A 21,337-nucleotide genomic window follows, 5' to 3' on the forward strand; every position below is an offset into this window, starting at 1 on the left:
ATTTTTATAGAAAACATATTTAAAGCTCTTAAATTTAACCAGATGGTATAATTCAAAAGCAAATTTTTATTGAATAGACTGAAACCTCACATTGCACAGATTTGATTGAATGATTACAGAAATCACAATGCATTGCAAGTGTTTTTAAATTGCATTCCCATCATGTTTTATGAGTTATTCCACAAAATTAAGTCCAACCTTGAGGAAATTCAAGAAAAAGAAAATTAGAACATTCCAACACACAGAGAAATCTTATCTTCGGCAATTGTGTGTTCAGTGCTTTGACATTAAGGAAACCTTGCTATTTTACTTGCAAATAGGCAGGAGGCTTACAAAATTCTGCCTTGTGAACATACCAGCATAACTATAAATGTGGTCGATAAATAATCTGCAAAGACAACGAATCTCAGAAGTCAGTCCTGGAGGAGAACACCTGTTTAGGCTGGCTTTGAAAAGGGCTGTCCTCATCTGGGGGAAAACATGCACCAATTTTTCTTAAATAAAATGATATTACTAAAAGCCAGGAGGCATACACATATCATAAAATTCTCATCAGATCTAAGGAAGAACTAATAAAATCTTCTATGACTCCAGGTTAGAGTGTGAGCAAGGATCATTCTCAAATACATTTCTATGCCACCAATGTGATTACAGGGCCAGCGCCACTGGCTGGCTGGCCAATGGCATATTTATTCACTGCTATCATTTTGAGTGTGGAGCATATTTTAATCCATTGATTGATAACACGTCCCTGCCATTCCCCACTTGAAAATATCCTAGGACATACACACGGGAGAAATTACTTGTCCCAGGGCAGCAATGGTGACTGCTAAGTGGAATCTTCTGTCTGCATTCAGAGGTGATAACAATCTAAGGAAGCCTCCACTGAAGGTGCTGTGACAGCTGTGAATGCCTTTGACAGCAGCGATTATCAGCTTCAGTGAACACACTCTAACATGGAAAAGGCATTTGTGATGAGTAGGTGCTTGTGGGATGAAATCAGGATCAACCTCCATTCCTGGCTAATGATTTCATATCTTCTCTGCTATTGTATTTTGCATGTCTCAAACCCAAGGCAATGCAAAATCCCTATTCTAGATGAACCTCATGTATTGGAGAAGGAGAGAGACAATGACTTCTGCCAATAAGCAATTATCAGTGCTTGCTGGCCTAAGTCTCAAGAGAAACGGGATTGTGCTATAACCTAGGAACTCTGAAAATTAAGATCTGGGTTGGAGCCCAGTTCCGTCTTCCTTGATTGAACAGCGTGCTGGGACTGCTGCTTGTTTCCTTTTTTGCTTTTTGCTCTCATGGCTCTGTGTCCTCTGGGTCCGCCTTAGAAATCCTGCTTTCCAAACATGCATTTTAAATATTTGAACTTTTTTTTTCTTTGGCGGGGATAGGTCTTGACCCCACTAGAATGGGGCTCAGAGGTAGGATCAGTTCATGTGGTGCCTAGCAGGTGCTCATTAACATATTGCCCCCCTCCAATATTGCTGGGAGCTTTTTACTGCAAATACTTGTTGATTCTGGTTGGTTGCTGATACGATATATATGACCCTCGATTTAATATCTCCTCTTTCCTTCAATATCTTTGTTAAGTCAGAATATTAGTGATTTTGCAAAGAATTGCAGCTTTCTCTACTTATTGAAGATTTCTTTATTTTCTCCAGTAATCATCGATGGGGCTAATCTGAAATCCAACCTCTTAAAAAATATCTTGGAGAGCATCTTATCAAACCTGGTAAACACTCCTCTGCCCTTATCTGATTCAAACTTTCCGTGACGTTTGGTCCTAGAGACCTCTCCCTCCTCTCTGATACCTGTTTCTCCCCTGGGCCTGGTGAGAGCACTCCCTCTGGTGATTTGCCCCATCAGGAAAAATCTTTCACAGTCTCTTTTTGCAGTCTTCTCTTTTATCATTCAGCTTTTCAAAAGTTCCATCCCAGGCCTTCTCTTTCTCCCTGAGTGAGAACATCAACACCCACAGCTTCAGTTATCACCTGGAAATATTTTCCTCCAAATCTTATATGTCTCTGAGTCAAACATACGTTCAAAGACCACATATTCCTTTATTCAACAAATACTTAATGAACACCCACTATGTGTGAAGCCCAGGGACCACTCATTGTCACCACTAGGATGTCCTATAGGTAACTCCTCTATATCCAAAACACATTGAGAACATTTCTTCCAGAAGAGCAATTCATTCTGTATTTCCTAGCTTGATAAATGATACCATTATCCACTTGGTCACCCAAGCCATAAACTTGGGATTCATTTGAAATGTCTCTTTCTCCTTTACTACTGATACTTAACCCCCATCAGCATCCGTGCTCACATCCCGTTAGTCAGCAAATCCTAACGGTTACACCCTCTGAATATCTCCAATCTGTGCTTTCTTTTACAACCCCTTGGCTTCTGTCTTAGTTTAGGCTTTCATCACTGATTCATTTGAATCTTCTCCGGTATATCCTCTGTACTACTGCCAGCATCAGACCTTCTTGATCTGCAAATTTCACCATTAATTTCCCTCCCTAAAGCACTTCCTGGTTCCAAAACACCTTCAGAATTAAGGTCGACCTCTTTAGCTTGGCCATAGTGCCTTTCTGCCCCTGGTCCTTGCCCTATCTCCTGCCATTGTGTACTCTGTTCTCAGTCCATACTAAACAACTTGCTGTCTCCCAGAGGCATCACAGTCTTTCCTACCTCTGAACCTAAGTGTATCTGCTTGAAAAGCCCTTTATCTTGTCTCTCTACTACCATTCCCCTTTTAAATGACAAGACAGCCTAATAGATGAGCATGTGAACTTTTGAGCCAAGAAAACCCAAAAGCCAGTCATAGACAAGTTGCTTTTCTTCTTTGAGCTTCAATTTTGTCATTAGGGTTGTTGTGAAAATCAGATCAGGTATTTGTTGAGTAAATGAATTTATTACATATTCATCTAGTGTCTACTACCTGCCAGGTCCTATTCTAGGAACTGCAGATATAGCAGCGTACAAACAGGTGAAGCCTCTGCCCTAAGAGATCTTATATTCTGTGTAGCACATAGGAAATGAAGAAAAAAGGGCATAATTATTACTCATCCAAGGCTTAGGTAATAGCTCCTTGGGGAAACTTTTCAGACCTACTTCCTAATTTTCATGTGAATTAGGTGCTCATCTTCTATGGTCCCATATCACCCTATGTGGTACCATTATTACAGCATTATGTTGTACCAAAATTGCTGGTATTTTTTATCTTGCTCACCCACAACCCTATGAGTTCCTTGAGGACAGAGCCTGGGATGTTTCTTCTTGTTTATCAGCTGCCAGTACACAAGAAGTCCAGTTGTAAGTGTCCAGAGAATGAATAAACATTTTAGGATACACCTAACATGTTGCTTAAGAATAACATCCACCACTAGAGAGCATTTGCTATCTGTCAGACCCTGAGTAACTGTTAACTGCTTTAAGTATATTATATAATTTAATCTTCACAGCAACACTATGAAATCTGTATTATTACACCTACTTCACAGATGAGGACACTAAATCTTAGAGATGCAAAGCCACTTGCTAGAGTCACACAGCCAGCAGGTGGTGAAACCTAGCTGACGACCCAGGTCTGCCTGACTCCAGAGCCCCAATTTTAATCATGATACTTCTCCATGGGGCAGCTGGCGATGCCTATACTTTATTTTAGATATACCTGCATACATAAGACAAAACCTTAATCCACAGTCGGAGGTACTAGAACATTTTAGCTTAGTTTTTTTTTCTAAATGAGCTATGTGATTCTCCTCACCCTGCTGAGGGGTGGGGAGAACAAAGGGTTTTCAACTTGCCAGTTCACAGTATTACAGCCTCTTCCAGTTTAGACTTTGAATAACATCTCTTGGGTGAATATTCGGTCTTTAGATGTCCAGCCTTCTCCCCAGCCTCTCTGCCTAACCATACCAGGCCACCGATTTTAGTCTTCACTGCCATCGGGCTGCATCTTGTTTGGGGAGGGAGGTGTCAGGGAGACAATCTTTAAGGCGGTCTTTTCCCAGAGTCTCAAATGGGAAATGAGACAAAAGAAAGCCCCTTCTGAGAACAAAGACAAAGCCTCTCTAACGTCTCCCTTTGGGGACCTGGAGATGGGAGATCCTGCCTTTTCCTACGTTCATCCCCTTCTTTCTACACCCAGTTGGGTTTGGAAAGGGTAGACTCCCCCCTCCCTCTTCCTGCCTTTTCTGCACTTTCTCTATATCCTAGCATCCGCCTTCCCCAAGTGGAATTTGCCCGCCCCTTCTCTCTAGGGCTAAACTGGAGAATGGCTGCCGGGTAACCTGATTTATGGCGAGAGGAATGAAAACACATCTGTTTAATATTTTCAAATTATTACCCCTGTTACCCCAGCATCTCGGAGGGTAATCACAGGTCTCTGGAGCTCTCTGGGTCCCTTTATAGTAATGTGGTTCAGAGCGGTCCGTAGAGGTAGATTTACAAGGGCCCTTAGATACCTCCCTCACCTGGCTCACTACCCCGCCCCTTTTAGCCCATCAACCCAAATTCTTGGCCATCGTCCTCTCCTTTATGAGCAGGCTCAAAACAGTAGGAATATTTTCTCCACAAAATTAGTTGGTATAGCCAATGAGCTACACATTCAAATTCTGACAAATTTAGTCCCCACGATAACAGCAATTATGTCTAAGATATGACTTAAACATGGGATCACGGAAAAGTAAGATGAAGAATCCAAAATGAGAGGGTGTACTCTGAAAACATTAAATATTTGATTTGTAGACTGTGGCTTTCAACTTCAGACTGTCCCCAAAGAAAGCGGAAGCTTTCGTGAAACAGAACGAATCAGTAAGGAAACTGACGACCGTGGGTCCAGTAACAGAAATAGAAAGAGGAAACATGGATCTTTGTAGCAATGACTACACTCTCAAACCCTTTTAGCTCATTGTGCAATGGGAGGCGTGGTGTGTCTCAGATATATTTATCTGTGTACCTTGTCAGTCTTAGGTCAGAGCTGGATCCTTATTGTATGAGAAAAAGCCTCATGTAAGCTAAGATATAGATGACGGAATCAATTTGTACACTGTGAATTCACTGGAGAAACAGAAAATAAAATTATAGCCCAAAAGGACAGTATAAAATAGGAAAAAAAGAAAAAAGCCCCGTCGTTTGAGATTATCATTACCATCTGGGTTGTAAACCATTTGATTCTAATTCTAGAAGCTTGATGCCAGAAATAACTTCTTACTAGGGAGATATGCTGGCAAATTGTCAGGAATGACAAAGTTTTTACTTGTTTTTAATATCTGTATCACAAAATGATACAGCTGATAAACCACACAGTGATGTGTAGGGGTGGGCCATAGCCTCATACTTTGTGCTACATATATTTATGCTGTGTCTTTTATGCCCCAATTCTTCTTTTCTTCCCACCACCCCACAAAAGGTCAGAGACTACTTTTAATAAGCAGAGAATCCTTCAAACTCTCTTCTCTCTGGAGGAAAGCACTGGACACATCTGGGGTCTGTTCAGAGTTTATAATCTAATCCATAGACCTTGCCCAGTACTAGCAATTCTGTTAACAGCTGTCTTTTCACAGTGGTCATGTTGAGAGCATACATAAAATACTTGATTCTTACCTTGATCTATAATATTTATTAGGCTTACATTAAATATAGATCACTGTGCAATCACATTGTCATTTTGAAGTTCCAGTTCACCACTTCATGCTGTGTGATCCTGAGCAAGTTACTTAATCTTGCTAGTTTACTCATCTTTAAAACAGGGATAATAATAACAGTACCTGTCTCATAGCCAATGTATTTGACAACTGCATTGCCATGATATAGAACAAATAGAACGTTGAGAGCTTCCAAATACTAAATTGGGTGTTTGCTTGTTTATTTCAAACGAAAATAAAATAAATGGCAAAGAGTCAATTATCTGTATCAGGATATAAGAATTTGAATTGGGAGGTCCTGGGGAACCATGATGTTCTAAAATGGTGGTTATCTTTTTAAAAAACCCTCTTTGGGGATTCTTTTGTGCAATAAATCTCTTAATTTGCAATCTTTAATCGTGACAGTATTAAAGTAAAGGCTACATTGATTGGAAGGAAATACAGCTTCCTCTTAGGTTTTCAGGTTTGGGGCTCCTTTTGGGGACGAGGTTGGTGCTGTTTGGAGACTGGGGAAGAAAGCTGGAAACTGTAACCCTTTCGCCTAATACATTTTCTGGGAGCAGGCCACCAGGACTTTTTATATTTTTCAGAAACCGGACCGAGTTTAATTTTAATGGCCTAAGAACTTGGTATTGAAGGAGTTAAAGGGTCTCTCACACCCCTCTGCCTGAATCGTTCTTTTGTGTACACAGCTGCAGTTGGAGCACGGGTCGGAAAGGAAATGGTTAGAGGAAGAGCTGGTTTTCAGACCAGGCGAGGCTGCGAGGGGGGCTGGGGGTGGCCTGGGGTTTTACATGCCAGATGTAGGCCTGCCCGGGTGCCTGCCTGGAGCTGCTGGCGTGGTCATGCCGCGGCCCTGTGCGGATTGAGGCGAGGTGATGAGTTAGCGGGTTGCTATGGTGACGGGCCGGCCACGTGACCCGGGTGCTGCTGCCGGCGCTTTGACGTCAGCAGCCGGGAGGGCGGGACGCAGGAGGGCGGGGCGGGAGCCGGAGCGGGGAGAAGCGAGCGAGCGAGCGAGCAGGCGGCAGGCGCGGTCTGCGCGAGGAGCGGGCGAGCGGGAAGACGAGACGCAGCCACCTTCCTCCCCAGCCAGCCCCCAGTGGTTTGTTCCCTTCCTCGGGAGTGCGCCAATGCCTGGTCCGACCCAAACCCTGTCCCCAAATGGCGAGAACAACAACGACATCATCCAGGATAACGGGACCATCATTCCTTTCCGGAAGCACACAGTGCGCGGGGAGCGTTCCTACAGGTAATGGGGCTGGCACCGGGAGCGGCGGCGGGCGGGGGACCGCGGCGGGGGCGCGCGGAAATCCGCCCGTTATATAATGGAGCAGACACTGCCCCCGGAGCGGTGCAGACGTGCGTTTGTGATTATTTGCTATCTCCATGTGTCACGTTGGGTATGCATTGAGGCTTCACCACTGCAGATGGAAAGCGTTTTGTGAATAGGTTTGCTGCCTGCCAAGGGTCTCCCTCCATCTCTTTCCTTCCACATTTATAAAGATGCAGGCGATTTTTCCCCCTCTCCAAAGGGAGACAGGCTGTAGCACTTCCTTTCCTCCTTCCCTTTTAGATTTTAAAGGAACCATTAGGTAGGTTGTGCCTAAAGGCAGGGAACAGGAGGATGGCGAGAAAAATGTTTGCGCTTGCCCTGGTGTGTGTGCAGGAAAGATGGAATCCTCTAGATTAAGCTGCAGTCTGTGATGTTAAACCGCCAGATTGATGGAGCTTTGTAAGAATTCTGCTCGCTGATTGGTGCAAGGATTGACAGCAGAGGTCATGGTGTCAGACATTCACCAAAATTTTCTCCATGGAACCCAAGGATTATTAGAAAGAGACTGGACTGCAAGGGACCTGAAAAAAAACTGGGCGTCGTTTTGCATTTTCTTAGGAGTTTGTGGCCTCCGCATGGGTGGGGGAGCCCGCCCTCCCTTATTTACAGTAAGAAGGTAATTCTTGGTATTTTGCTGAGGTCTCTTTGAGGATGGGATTGATCTTGGTCATTGTATTGTGAACCTTTTGATTAATGAGTTGGCCTGTACGGTTGGCATCATTTTTACATTAGCATATCTGGCAATATGTTCTCGGAGATAAGCTCATTAAAATTGTTTGCATTGTTTGATAAGGATAACAATGTAATGGAGAATGCAGCTAGAGTCTATTAATGAAGCTCAGGGCCAGACTTGAAGGGAGACTGATAGCTTCACTCATATTTCCTCTGAAGTTCTTTTGTACTGGGGTAGTTATTTTTAAATATTACCTTGATAACCACCAACAATGCTTTTGCTTTGAGGCAGACCGCACATACCTCTAAAGCGCATCCTCTCAGCTAGTGAGCAACAGGAAATCACTTTTTTTCTTTTTTAGGACTTCATCTAAACATTTAGATGGTGTTATGGGTAGAATATTCTGTGTGTAAAAATGTTGCATATTATAAAATAGGACCAAAAGTACCCCACTTCCTCTCTCTGATCAAAAAAACACGCTATTTACTGACTCAAAAAAAAAATTGTAAGCAACCTTTGCCCTGTCATCTCTGGCAGTAATATAAATACTTGGAGTTAATTTTGGCTGTGCCCATGAGGTCACCAAAATCTCATGCCTTATGGTTCCAACTAATATGTTGACATGGCATCCTTGTGATTCCAAGTGCTTCTTATTCTCTTAATATAAACTGAAATTGGCCCACAACTTCTGCGACTCTCTTTTTAGAGACCCCTGTGATTGGAAAGTTGGGCCCCTTCTCTCCCTTACTCCTCCCCCTTTCTCTGTGAACATTCCAAAGCCTAAGGTAGAATTATCAAAACAAAAATCCTGAGTTGTTTTTAAACCTCGCTTATTTAAACTGTTCTTATAGGTATAAGTGTGAAGCCCTCATTTCCTAAATGATTTATTCCCTGCCAGGTAGGTAGCAGTTCTTTTAAGAAAGAGTTCAAATTTTACTATGGGCCAAAGGAAGTTGCCTTGTTGGGTTTTATTACTCATATGAACTAACTTGAAATAGCAATGGAAAATCACTTGGCAGAAAGGTTGAATGCTACCTTTTGGTAATAAGTTACTGCTTTAAAATAAAAGTTTATTTACCTTTTTAATTCAAGTTATTTCCATTTCCTGGATTATTTTCATTTTGCTTTCTGAGTCCCTAAAATGGTACCTGAGAATATGTAAAAAACAAAACTGAATTTGAATGAAGATCTGACTGGACAAATTCTTAAGACCCTAAGAGCATCATTGCATTTGTATTTTATATAATAGGATTACTGGACTTTGTAGTGACAGATGTCATAGGTTAAATGAAGAAGGAAGCCTCCCGAATTGCATTTGTATTGTATTATACAAAGGGTGCACAGGCAGACGGGCGCACTCGATGTTTCCCTTGGTCTGCTTTTCTTTCAGAGTGGATGACCAATGTCGTATAACTACCATTGATTTTTTTGGAGGGGCATAGGGGAAGGAAAAATGTGACACGTTTTTCTGTCCAGGAAGTGTTCCATAATTATTTTGGCATCCTGAGGCTGGAATAATATTGTCATTTAATTGCTGAGGAAACTTGGAAGGCATTGAAAGTCAGAGTAGAGATTTAACCAAATAAAAATTTTACTTTGGCTGTAGGTTCTATATAGCCCTGAACAACGAGGTGTGCCTGAGAGTTCTGTAGGGTCCCACGGAGGGCCTTGCTAAGGCCAGCGCGCTGGAACCATCAGAGGGAACTCTCTTCCTGCTTCCTTTACTGACTTCTAGGTAGGCCCCCAGCAGGTCCTTCATCTTTGGCTTTATTTTCTACATTTGCTTATTATATATAAGGATATCCCATTGCATTCTTAGAGTTTTTGTGACATTATCTTCAGACGTTCAAAACAAAGAATTTCTTAAAAGAGCTTTGTAAATATAAGAATGGTGTTATTGCTGAAAAGAGACTCTTTAAAGAGCTCGAGGACAAGAACACCGTCACCTGGCTGGTAGCACAGGTGAGTGCAGGAGACGACACCTGGAGAACAAGACAGGGCTCTCTAGCACTGACAGTGGGCAGGCAGTCACTCTTCCCAGCAGGAGAGATTATTGTCACAACATTTGCACCAGATTGTTTATAAATAAGGGTCAGATATGGTTCATGACTCAGATATCCTAACCCAGGTATCTCTTGGTGTAAACAGAACCCATTTTCACAGCATGGACTAGAATGAGAGGTAAATCATTATTGAAACCAACGTGCACTGTGATTAGAAGAGCAAGTTTCCTTTAGGAAATTACCCCTCCATTAGTAATTTCAGCTGAAAAGAGCAAGTGCAAAATAATGGCTCTGCAGAGCCCTGTGGATGTGTTTCCACGCCTCACGTCCACTACTGTGTGATTGCCTTCTCGGTCCTAGCTTCCTCGTTGCATTTATGAGCACTAGAAATCCATATATTTTAAGAGCTGCTTAAAAATAAATGTAGTGTGGGCCGTGTGAGGTGACACTGTTTAATTCACAGAGCGAACGAGTCGTGCTCTGGTCTCCCTGGAGAGGCTACTCCCTATAGCTCTGTTTCTTGCAGATGCTAGTGGGAAATGAGATTTATTAACTGGCCCTCTGCCCACCCCATCTTTGTTTGCATACTCTAGGCTTTTAAGAATGAATGTATAAGTCCAGAGGACTATTTCCACATGAGTGTTTGAACATGCAACTACAGTAGCATATGTTTCCGAATACTTTAAAAAAATTACTTGGCCCCAGGAAATGGACTGCAGAGAAAGGCAAAACGAAAACTTAAGCCTAAAACATTGACTCTGACATCCAACTTTGCCAATTTTGAAAAATGAGCTCTTGTTAGGGAAAACAAAATATATCGTGTGTGTGTATAAAAGATAGAGTTGTGAAAGTGTGTTCCATTTAATAGAAGTTATTGTAACATGGCTCACTTAAAGCTGAATGTAGATTTCAGATCGTATTCCCCAAAACAGTGGCTGCAGACAGCAAAAGTCTAGCTTTATGTGTCTGCATTGTGTGTGTATTAGTGTCATCGGGGTTTGCCACTATCATAGGTTTTTGAAAATAGTGATTTTTGCCCTTAATATTTTTCTTAGTACTTCTAAAAATTGAGAGATCACTTGATGCTTTGATTATTAGATGCTCAATTTTGAACTTCTTTTCAGAGTCCTTTGTCAGAGCTTCCGTTAAAGGGATGGTTCCGGGTGCCCTTGGTGAGAGGCTCACCCCTGCTCAGCAGTGGTTGTCACTGGTCTTGTCTGTTCACAGGGCATTGTCTCAGCACAACAGTGGTTTGAGATGGTCCTCTGAATTTAGGAGGTTGATTTCCATATGCGGTATCTTTTCTGTATTTACAGGGACCTCTTGAAGCTGCAGTAAATAATCCGTTAGATTATTGGAGGGGGAGATACTGGGACTAATCTAAATATTCCATTTGGTTTGGAGAATTAATTTGACAAATACTTGAGAGTATAAATCTGGCCAGGCTGCCTGCTAGATGTCCCTTCAAGGACCTTGAGTTCTAGCAAAGTTAGAGGTGTGAGCCGCTCTTTTGTAACAGATTTACCTTGTTGTGAATATTTGGCTTGATCTGATATCCAAATTGGTTTGCATTTCCTGGGCCTACAGTGACTTAAAGTAGAAAAAGATACCCTCAAGGCCAGTATGCTGTAGGAAGCTAAAAGACAGTGTAGGAGACCAAACATTTTGGTGAGAAGAGTGTAGGCTTTAGAATCAGAATTTTCATTGGCTGGCAAGGTGCATGTTGTGCATGGTGGAAAATAAGGCAGGAGCATTGAAAGGCAGGCAGGGTGGTCAGAACTTGACAATGGAAAGCCATTGAAAGCTCAGTACATTGAAAAACAGCATAATGAAAACAGAGTGCATGTTGGCATTGATCTCCTGTTTTGAAATGAGAGTCGAACGGAAAACGGAGTCCTCCAGTGCCCCAGCCTGCAGGATCCAGAAGTACTAGAGAATAATTCGCCATGAGAGAGAGAAGTCTTCAGCCCTGATGTAGGGCTCCAGACAAGGTAGACAGATGTTCCCTGGCTCAAGGCATCTTTCCCTGGGTGGAAGCAATCAACACAGCTTCATCCCATAATAGGACTGGTACTTAGGTCAGATGCCCACATCATAGTTAGCAGTCTAACTTCAAGGGGTGGCTAGTGTATAGCACTTACACTTTTCTGATCCTTCCAAACTCAGATGCAGTGTGTCTGGTACTTCATTGTTAAGGATCCTCCTGAATCGTTTAATGCCGTAAAACATACAGACATGACTCCGATGGAACTGCTCAGAACCCTCCATATGGCTCCAGTACAAGTTCCTCCTGTAGCTGGAAGGTGATCACCTTGATGGCAGGCTATGGAGTGGACTGAGAGTTTAACCAACATTGTGTGGATTTTGTTTACTTTTGAATTTTGTCAATTTTATTTTAAAGGAAAAATTGATTTTTTCCTCTCCTGTGAAATGCATCTTTCCCCCCTACAATGAAATATGTTAGAATATATATGCTAGAATAGTTTCATTCTTCCTGACTTTAGGCTGTCTTTCAGCTATCAGCCCCTGTAATGCTAAACTGGATATGTCATATTCAACTAATATCTTAAGCACTATTCCAGCAGCTCTTTTATAACGCTCTACATACATCCCATTGGTATCAGACGAACTTTGTTTTTTAGCTCATTTTAAAATTCTGATTGTTTATCTTGGTGTTTTTGGCCCTTGGTATTTATATTATGTTGAGAGAATTCTTTCAAAATGGAAAGTTCATATAGGCAGAAACTAAAATTATATGACTTTCACCTTATAGCATGAATCAAGGAAATTTCTCCTAAATATGTTTTTGCTAAATGCATCCCCAAAGGTGATTGTTTAATCTTAATGAAAGTAAATCACTAGTGAGGTAAAGATTAAACAAGAGCTTTATAGGCCACCAAGAAGTAATTTCTTAGTAGGTTACTTTAAAAAAATACTTGTGCACTTTCAGTGTCAAATCTCCCCAGGCTAATTGGGATTTTCATACTTGAACCAGGACAAACTTTCTTGCTTAACGCATTATTTCATTTTTTTGAAAGGGGCAGAAGGTGCTGATATATACATAGGAGAGCCAAGCTGATGGCTGCTTTTAGCGATGGTGTCCTTTCGTGTAGTTTATCTAGTAAAGAAAATATAGCTAGAGTTCAGTCTTCCTGTTATTTCTAGGCCTCGTTTGGTTCGGGCAGGTAAAATGTGCCAAAAGAATTTGATTTTGGCCATGACTTGGAATGAGGGGGAATGGGGCAAGAGATTCGAGAGGGAAGAGTACATGTTAAGCGTTTATAGTGTGTGTTGGTGGAGTCTCTTGGTGGAAGCTTGTGATCTTGGGTACAGAATTGGTCCTGAAGTTTATGACCAGCGTTTGTTGTTACATAATCCTAAAATGGCAGTCCCTTTTGTGTGAGGTGCACCTTAAATTTCTGTGATCCTGTTTTGTTTTTCCAGAAGCAGTGTTTGTTTTTAAGTTTTGTTTTAAAGACATTAATTCTTTGTTCTTTATTTAGCATCAGCCTACCCTGGCAAAGCCCTGAGAGGTAATTTGTCAAAAATGCCGGCGGCATTGACATCTCAGGGAGGCGTTCTTGTGTTCATAGTCTTACTTTGATTATAAACAGTAGTGTCCCTTCGTTTGACAGCCCTCCCTGAGTCCCTGCAAGGTTTGCATTTGGTGCTCGCGATTAGGAAAAAGAGAAGCTACTAAAGCGGACTCCTCTCCCCAACCCCGGTCTGCTTCCTTTTTGTCATTTTGGAATGCCAAAACGTGTTTTCAGATTGAGGTTGCTAATAAGATAATTTTTTAAAAATTCCTACTCTTTAAGTAATTACACAATTATTGTTACATTAAAATTTAAGCCATGGGGCTGGTGCAGTGACCTAGTAGTTAAGTTTGCGTGCTCCGCTTCAGCGGCCTGAGGTTCACAGGTTCGGATCCTGAATGTGGACCTAGCGCTGCTCATCAAGTCACACTATGGTGGCATCCCACATAAAATAGAGGATGATCAGCACAGATGTTAGCTCAGCGACAGTCTTCCTCACACACAACGCACACACAAATTTATGCCAAAATTCTGGCAGTCTCTTAAGAATTTTTCAGCAGACTTACTGAGTTTCTTCTATATGCCAAACTCCATGCTGGGCCCTTGGAATACAAAGATTAATAATCTTCGTATTAATTAATAAGCCCCTCCTTGAAAAGCCTCTAGTATGATGAGGGACAGCAGGCAGGTGGCACTGCTTGGTGGGAGGAGTCTGAAGTGGCCAGGTACCCACATCTGACCCCAATAAAGTAATTGTGTGATTTTTGTCCTGATACTGGCAAGGACAAAACGATCACTCCTATAATTTTCCAAAATTTCAGAAATGAAGTGTGTAAGTAACAACTGTGTTTGAGTGTGTGTGTCCCCTACGGTGACCTCTGTGTGTAAGGTTTAATACAGCCTTGAGGCACAAGTTTGAGCCTTGTTGAGTGACCTGTGTGGTGGGCAGGTTACTTCTCCTGTACAAGAAGCTTTAGGAAAAATAAAAGGGTTATTGCTTTTGATCTCCAAATTTGTATGATATTTGTATTTAACCATCACTACATTAAAAACAGTACAGTATACTAACTTAGGTAAAAGAGTGAGGAAAATGAGAATATATATTCATATTTACTTAATGTGTGTGGAAAAGCTGAAAGGATACAAATTAATAGTGGTGGGAACTGGACAGCAAAGTCTCTGTGTACCTTTTTATGTTTTTTAAAAAACTGGAACTGTGTAAATGCATTACCTAATCAATCAGCGGTGTTTCACTTACCACCTTAATAGCATGGATTTTAAAAATTAAATGAGTATTAATTTTAACGATGAGTTTTACTTGCTGAAATATGTTGGGAAGCATCTCAAGATATTCATGGATTTATTGAAGGCACATGGATGTTAAAGATTTGCCTGATGCAAGTATCATACTTACATTAAAACCTCACAGATCACAAATGAAATGTGCTCCTGCAGCGTCTGCCCTCTGAGGTTTCGCACATAGCAATCCATAGTCCATATTTTGTTTCATTTTCTCCAGAGTCCATTGGAGCTGCCGCCTGTCTTGTTTTTTGTGCTGTGTCCAGCCTGCTTAGTATGCTCCATGAATCTTGCACTAACTGCAAAATAATCCTCTGTGAGGATCCTTTTTCCATATCCTCTTTGAATTTTTTCTTATTTATTGAGCACATGCTGTGCGTCAGGTACTGTGCGGGGTCCTAAAACTGTGAGATTACAGACTATTGCCCTTTTTTTAGCCACTCTGCTGCAGTCCTCTGGCCTCCCCCAAACTCTTGGTCTAACCCCCCATCTCATAGAAGTTATTGAGCAATATCTGGCCTTAATGTGACCCCTGCTCTGGTGTGATGCCGGCCGGGAAGCAAGCCATCTGCCTTCCCCATACCCCCTGCTCCAGCCCCCGCACCCACCGGTCTGGGTGAAGGCTGAGTGAATCCCCATGGAGACTGACCAATTAAGAATAAACAAAGAAGAGGAGAGCTTTGAATACATTATCCCAGCTATAGGGACCTGCTTACCGTCAGTAAACGTGCAATAGAAAGCTTCTGGAGCCTGTGAGCTGAGTGTCTGCTAGAAAAGGAGGAAGCGGAAGAGGGGATGATTGGTGGGTGCAGTATGGAGGGGGAAGCCCAGTGCAGGCTGAGGGCTTCTTGGGGTGGTTGCACCAGTGCCTCCCCCCTTGCTCCCTCTCTTTCTGTTTCTGGGGACAGAGTAAATCTCCTCCTCCAATATTTCTTCTTCAGGAGGAAGGAGAAGGATGAGAGCCATCAGCCACCTAGGCAGGGGCTGGCTACTAGAGGGAACGGGGACTTGTAAGTCTTTCCACAACCCCTTAGTAGGGTAGCAGTGCACAGTAAATTGAAAAGCAGGTTTCGGGTTTGGGAAGCCAGTTTTTCTCGGCCTGGATTTCTGACAGGCAGATAGCATTGTCATAACGCAGGCTTTAAGATGTCAGCATGAATAACACTGAACATTATTTCCAGCCTGTGTGTCGTGTGTGTCACTGCTACCTCAACTCTAGTTCAGAACTTGGTCTGGACTGAGAATATGGCCTGGACCCTCCTGCGCCTCCGTTCCTACCGCATAGTAAGACCCGTTGGGGTTCTCAAAGTCACACACTGCTCCTTGAAGAAGCAGTGTCGGATAGCGGGCGAAGCTCGGCTCTGGTGTGAGACTTCTTTTCTCTTCCAGCACCACCCCTTTCTAACTCTGTGATCTAAGGCAAAGGTTTTAGCCTCTCTAAGCCTCATTTTCCTCATGTGCAAATGCAATAATAATAGCATCAACCTCACAAAGTTCTTAATCGGGATTTAAATGAAATATGGAATATAAAGTGTACCACGCAGTGACTGGTGCGAAGTAAATGCCTTTAAAGATGTTAGCTGGTATTGTTGCTTGTCGTTGCAATCTACTCCTTTACACTGTCTTTATCATAATCTATGATCTTCACGTCCTCAGTACCTGGTACAACACCTGGCACATAGCAGATGTGTCTGAAAATTCCAAATTGAATCTGGGAAAAATTCAATCAGATTATACTGTCATCTTTTCCTCCCTTATCAACTTTAATAAGAATTAACTTATGTACAGTAAACTGCATCCATTTAAGTTTTTGATTCAAGGAGTCTTGGCCATCACTCCCAGAAGATTCCTGGTACCCTCTGGATTTGCTGTCTCCTCTGTCTACAGCCCCAGGCAACCACTGCTCTGCTTTCTGTCAGCGTAGATTAGATGACATTTTATATAAATGGAATCAAACAGATTATACTCGTTCGTGTCTGGCTTCTTTTACTCAGCATAATGATTTCGAGATTCATCCAGGCTGGGTTTATCAGCAGTTCGTTACTCTTTGTTGCTGAGTAGTATTCCGGGTATGGCTATACCATATTTTGTTTATCCTTTACCAGTTGATGAACTTTTGGGTTGTTTCCAGTTCTTAGCAAATATGAGTCAAACTTCTATGAATGTTCATGTACAAGTCTTTGTGGGAATGTGTTTTCATTCCTTGGGAATAAATACCTAGGAGTGGAATGATTTGGGTCATATAGTTTGTGTTTGTCTTACTTTAAGAAACTGCAAATAATTATCCAAAGTGGTTGTATTATTTTACGTTCCTTTCCCATCCTTGGCAACACTTGGTATCGTTAGACTTTTAAATGTCAGCCATCGTTACAGATGTGCAGAGGTATCTCAGTGAGATTTTAATTTATATTTTCCTGATGAATAATGATGTCAGGTATCTCTTCATGTGCTTATTGGTCATTTGTGTATCTTCTTTCGTGAAGTGTCTGTTCAAATCTTTTGCCCATTTTTAAAAATTAGGTGGTTTATCTTGTTGGAGGATTGTGAAAAATATATGCTGGATACTGTAGAGTCTTGCCTTAGATTTTAATGGGTATGGGTCTTGTGTTCTTAACCTGATATAAACCCCTCAAGAAAAAGAATAGTTGTTTCTACCTGGGCTTTGTCCGTGGTGCCTTTTCTAGCAATTAGGTCCAGCTCTCACTAAGTATATATTAAATGATTCTATTAAAATAGACTGCAGAGTAATAACAGGATCATTATTTTAGCTCAGGAAAAAACACTAAGTCCACTTTGAAAGTTTCACATGAAAGAATGAAGTTTAGGAACTAGGTTTTCTTTGGTGTCTTGATAGATGTGAGATGCTTCTTTTTAACTCTGTAGAGAAGAGCCTTATAGTGATGTAGGTATTCTTTTCTTCGTATTGAGTGTCCCCTTAGTGCTAGATCAAGTTTTCCGCTATTCAATTTAAGAGTAAAATATGTGTAGAAATGTTTTCTTCTTTAAAGATGGCACGGAACCATTTTCATACTTTCAAAATTTTACCCAGGATGGTTAAAGTATTGGCTGCCCTCCCCTCTTTATTTTAAATTCTGAGGCAAACATCCCCCAACCCTTCCTGGCTCCATTTCCTCGCTCCATTCCCATTCTATCTAATCTGGCAGTGGTGGTGGTGTCCATTTGGCTCCTGACTTCTCTAAACCCCTAAGGAGAAATTGCCTCAAGTAAAATTTAGAAACTGGGAAGCAAAGCTCAGTAAGGTCTTAGGTTTACCTGAAAGGGTCTACTGAGAGACCTTGTTATTTTTGAGAGGTTGGGGCTGCTTGGCTTCCAGAATCTTTCCAGCTAAAAACCAAATTTCTTAACCACACATGTTTCAAAATCCAAAGATGATATAAAATGTAAAGTCACTTATGATTTCACAAATGCCCTCAGTCTGCTAGTAGATTTTTGAGTACAAATTATTTTATCTGTCATTTATTCATTTTATTGCAAAACCCTCAGGCCAAATTTCAGACGAGTTACTGCTTCCATATGGCAGTAATCTCTTACTATCTAGGTTGTAGATGATTATTTTCTGTGTTTGGTTGAGACTGAGCAGTTCACAGCCGTTCAAGTATCAGTTGAGAGTTGAGTGTTCTTTTTGCTTTAATTGAAGTTGTTCCGTGAAAGGAAGCCAAATACCATTAGACAGGACATCCTGTGATTCCCCTAGTTTACGATGGCCAAGGACATGACTTTTTTTTTTTTCAAATAAGATGATTGCTTGCTTCCCTTCCTGTTAATAAGGGAGGGCAGAACTGATAATGTCTCTTGGCTTTAAGGACTCTAACTAGCAAACAACTAAATCTCTCCCCAAAAAATCACCTGAAGAATTATAGGACGTGGAAAAATGTCCGTGTCTTTTTTGTGAGCCAACAATGATTTGGTCATTGTTAGCATTTAAATGACCACTGGATCTGTTGTCTTGAAATAATAATTAACTGAAAAAGAGGGGGACAACCAAACTAGAAGTTCTTGGAATTAAACGTGTTAACATACAATTCTGGCATCAGGTATATTGTGGTATACTTATACGGTGAAAATCAGTATAAGTATTACACATGAAGAAGATATGAAAATTGTTCTCAATATGTTAACTGAAACAAACAGATTAGTACAAAAGTGTATATATGTATCGTCAGTTTCGTAGCTGTGCCATAAGAAATTACCACAAACTAGGTGGCTTGAAATCTATTCTCTCCCAGTTGTCGAGGTTAGAAGTCTGAAATGAAGGTGTTGGCAGGGCTCTGCTCCCTTGGAAGCCCTAGAAGGGAATCATTCTTGGCCTCTTTGTCGTTCTGGTGGCCCAGTGTGTTCCTTGTCTTGTAGCTACAACACTCCAAATCTCTGCCTCTATTATGGCATGACCTTATTTCCCCATGCATCTGTGTCTCTGTATCCACATGACCTTCTTTTTTTTTTTTTTTTTTTTTTTTAAGATTTTATTTTTTCCTTTTTCTCCCCAAAGCCCCCCCGGTACATAGTTGTGTATTCTTCGTTGTGGGTTCTTCTAGTTGTGGCATGTGGGACGCTGCCTCAGCGTGGTCTGATGAGCAGTGCCATGTCCGCGCCCAGGATTCGAACTAAGGAAACACTGGGCCGCCTGCAGCGGAGCGCGCGAACTTAACCACTCGGCCACGGGGCCAGCCCCCACATGACCTTCTTATAAAGACGCTAGGCCTTGGATTTAGGGCCCTAATCAAGTATGACCTCATCTTAACTACTTACGTCTGCAAAAACCCTATTTCCTAATAAGATCACATTCTGAGATTTCAGGTACATGTGAATTCTGGGAGGACACTATTCAACCCATTGTATGTGTGTGTGCATAAACCCATTTTTATATATGTGTGTGTGTATGAAATTGATACACACGTAAAACAGGTCTTTAAATTTATTTTTTATTTTTCTACTTTTTCTATGGTGAAAATATACTGATTTTTTAATATAAGAATATTTAAAAAAATAAATAGCCCTGACATCTACTTTTAAAAACTAGTGCTTTGTTCATTCCACTTCAGTGGCCCACGGTTTGCCGGTTCAGATCCCAGGTACAGACATGGCACCACTTGGCAAGCCATGCTGTGGTAGGCATCCCACATATGAAGTAGAGGAAGATGGACCCAGATTTTAGCTCAGGGCCAGTCTTCCTCAGCAAAAAAAGAGGACGATTGGCAGCAGATGTTAGCTCAGGACTAATCTTCCTCAAAAAAAAAATAGTGCTTTTTTTTACTAGCATCCTACCTTGAGTTTTTCTTTGCCTCATCAAAGTATGATGAGATATTTTAACCTTAATTTCAAATAAGAATTGATCCTTTGTACCATATACACACATATAAATATATATAATGAATCCGTTTTTATGGTATTGTTTATTATGCTTATTATTACAATACCTAAAACTGAAATAATGTAAACTAGGTCTTTGAGCCATTGGGTCAATCAATGTAATATCAGGTCTTTGGTTTAAATCTGGGAAGCGCCCCCCGCAAAAATTATCATTATACTCAATTGCTGAATTCAAGTCTAATTTTTAAAATGTTTTAAAGTCTCTAAGTCCAATTAATCCTAAGGCACAGGAGCAGGATGAAGAGACACTTTACCAAATTTCATCCATTCACGTTGGCTCAAATACTGGATAATTTTTAACACACGTATCCAGTCTAGAATTAACTTCATCCACTCACTCTTCTTATCCTTTAGACTTTTTGGTCTGTAGTAACATCTCTAGTTATTTAGTCAAATAGTTTATAGTGTCTTCTCATAAATAATTTCTTTTCCCTTAACTATCTCTGAATTCTCATTAATCAATTATTTTTCTGTCTTTAAGTGCCCCAACTTTAACAGAACGTTCTGAATTCAGTAGAGGCCACAATCCCTCACATTTGTTAAACTATAGCAGTATATTAAATTTTGTCCTTTGCCCCTATAAGTCCTGATACCGTAGAACTGCAGAATCAAAAAGGGAGACTTCAATTCAAGAAACTTCCATGCATCCACTCTTTCCCAAACCCAAGGGTCTCACCAGGTATCTGCCCCTCTGTTATTTCTGTACCTGATTCAGTGTGAACATGGCACAGTTCTTACCTACTTTTTACTCAGCTGCTCGGTTTCTATACTTCCCTTTGAGAATTATAGTGTTATTACACTAATGCTAGAAGTGTTTTAACTTTTGGCCTGTGACAAGGCAATAGATAGGAGAATGGGGAGGTACTGCAAATTAAGTGTGTTTGTGTGTAAACTGGTTTTTGTTGGGGGCTATTGGGTACTTCTGATGCCATTGGTCCCGTCTTCATTCTAGTAAAAAAAAATGGTAGATGAGTTTATTGGTTCAATAAAACAAAAATTCTTCTACTCCAATCTACAAGGAAGATAGGATTGGTATCTGGTTGCTCAAAGAAGAGTAGCAGAAAACTGGGGAAGAGGTAAGAAGGGTGAACTCTGACTCTGGGATGGGATTGTAGGAAGATGGGGAAAATCCATTCTTTGGCCAAAACGAATCATTTCACTGGGGAAAGGAAGTTTTGGGGATGACGGCCTAGGGAACTGGTAATGAAATAGTGCTCCTGGTTTTGATAGCATTTCCCCCTGCTACAGTAGTTTGGCTGAACATTACTAATGTCAGCTCAAATGACTGAAATTTTCATTTCCTGTTCTCGTAATGTGCAGCCATCTTGTATGTGATTCACAGGATGTTCTCTGGCGTTGGGGAGTGGGGTTGGTGTAGAAGCTGATCAGTACCTTGTCAACTAAAGGTAATATTTAAGAATTTTAATGTT

The 21,337-nt window shown here is 41.2% G+C and overlaps 1 protein-coding gene across 4 annotated transcripts in view; it reads left to right on the top strand.

Annotated features, from left to right (window-relative positions):
• MAPRE2 (microtubule associated protein RP/EB family member 2) overlaps positions 1–21,337 on the top strand; it is a 147,014-nt gene that overhangs the window by 46,080 nt on the left and 79,597 nt on the right. The window contains exon 1 of one of the 4 annotated variants that reach the window (XM_008529442.2): positions 4,943–6,921. The exons of the other annotated variants lie outside the window; for them this stretch is intronic. Coding sequence (XP_008527664.1) covers positions 6,566–6,921 — 356 coding nt within the window. The 5' untranslated portion in view covers positions 4,943–6,565. Of the gene's footprint in view, positions 1–4,942; positions 6,922–21,337 lie in introns of those variants that run through there. 4 annotated transcript variants of the gene reach the window in all.

This window comes from Equus przewalskii, chromosome 7 (genome assembly GCF_037783145.1).
Source record: "Equus przewalskii isolate Varuska chromosome 7, EquPr2, whole genome shotgun sequence".
In the NCBI taxonomy this organism is placed as follows: Eukaryota; Metazoa; Chordata; class Mammalia; order Perissodactyla; family Equidae; genus Equus; species Equus przewalskii.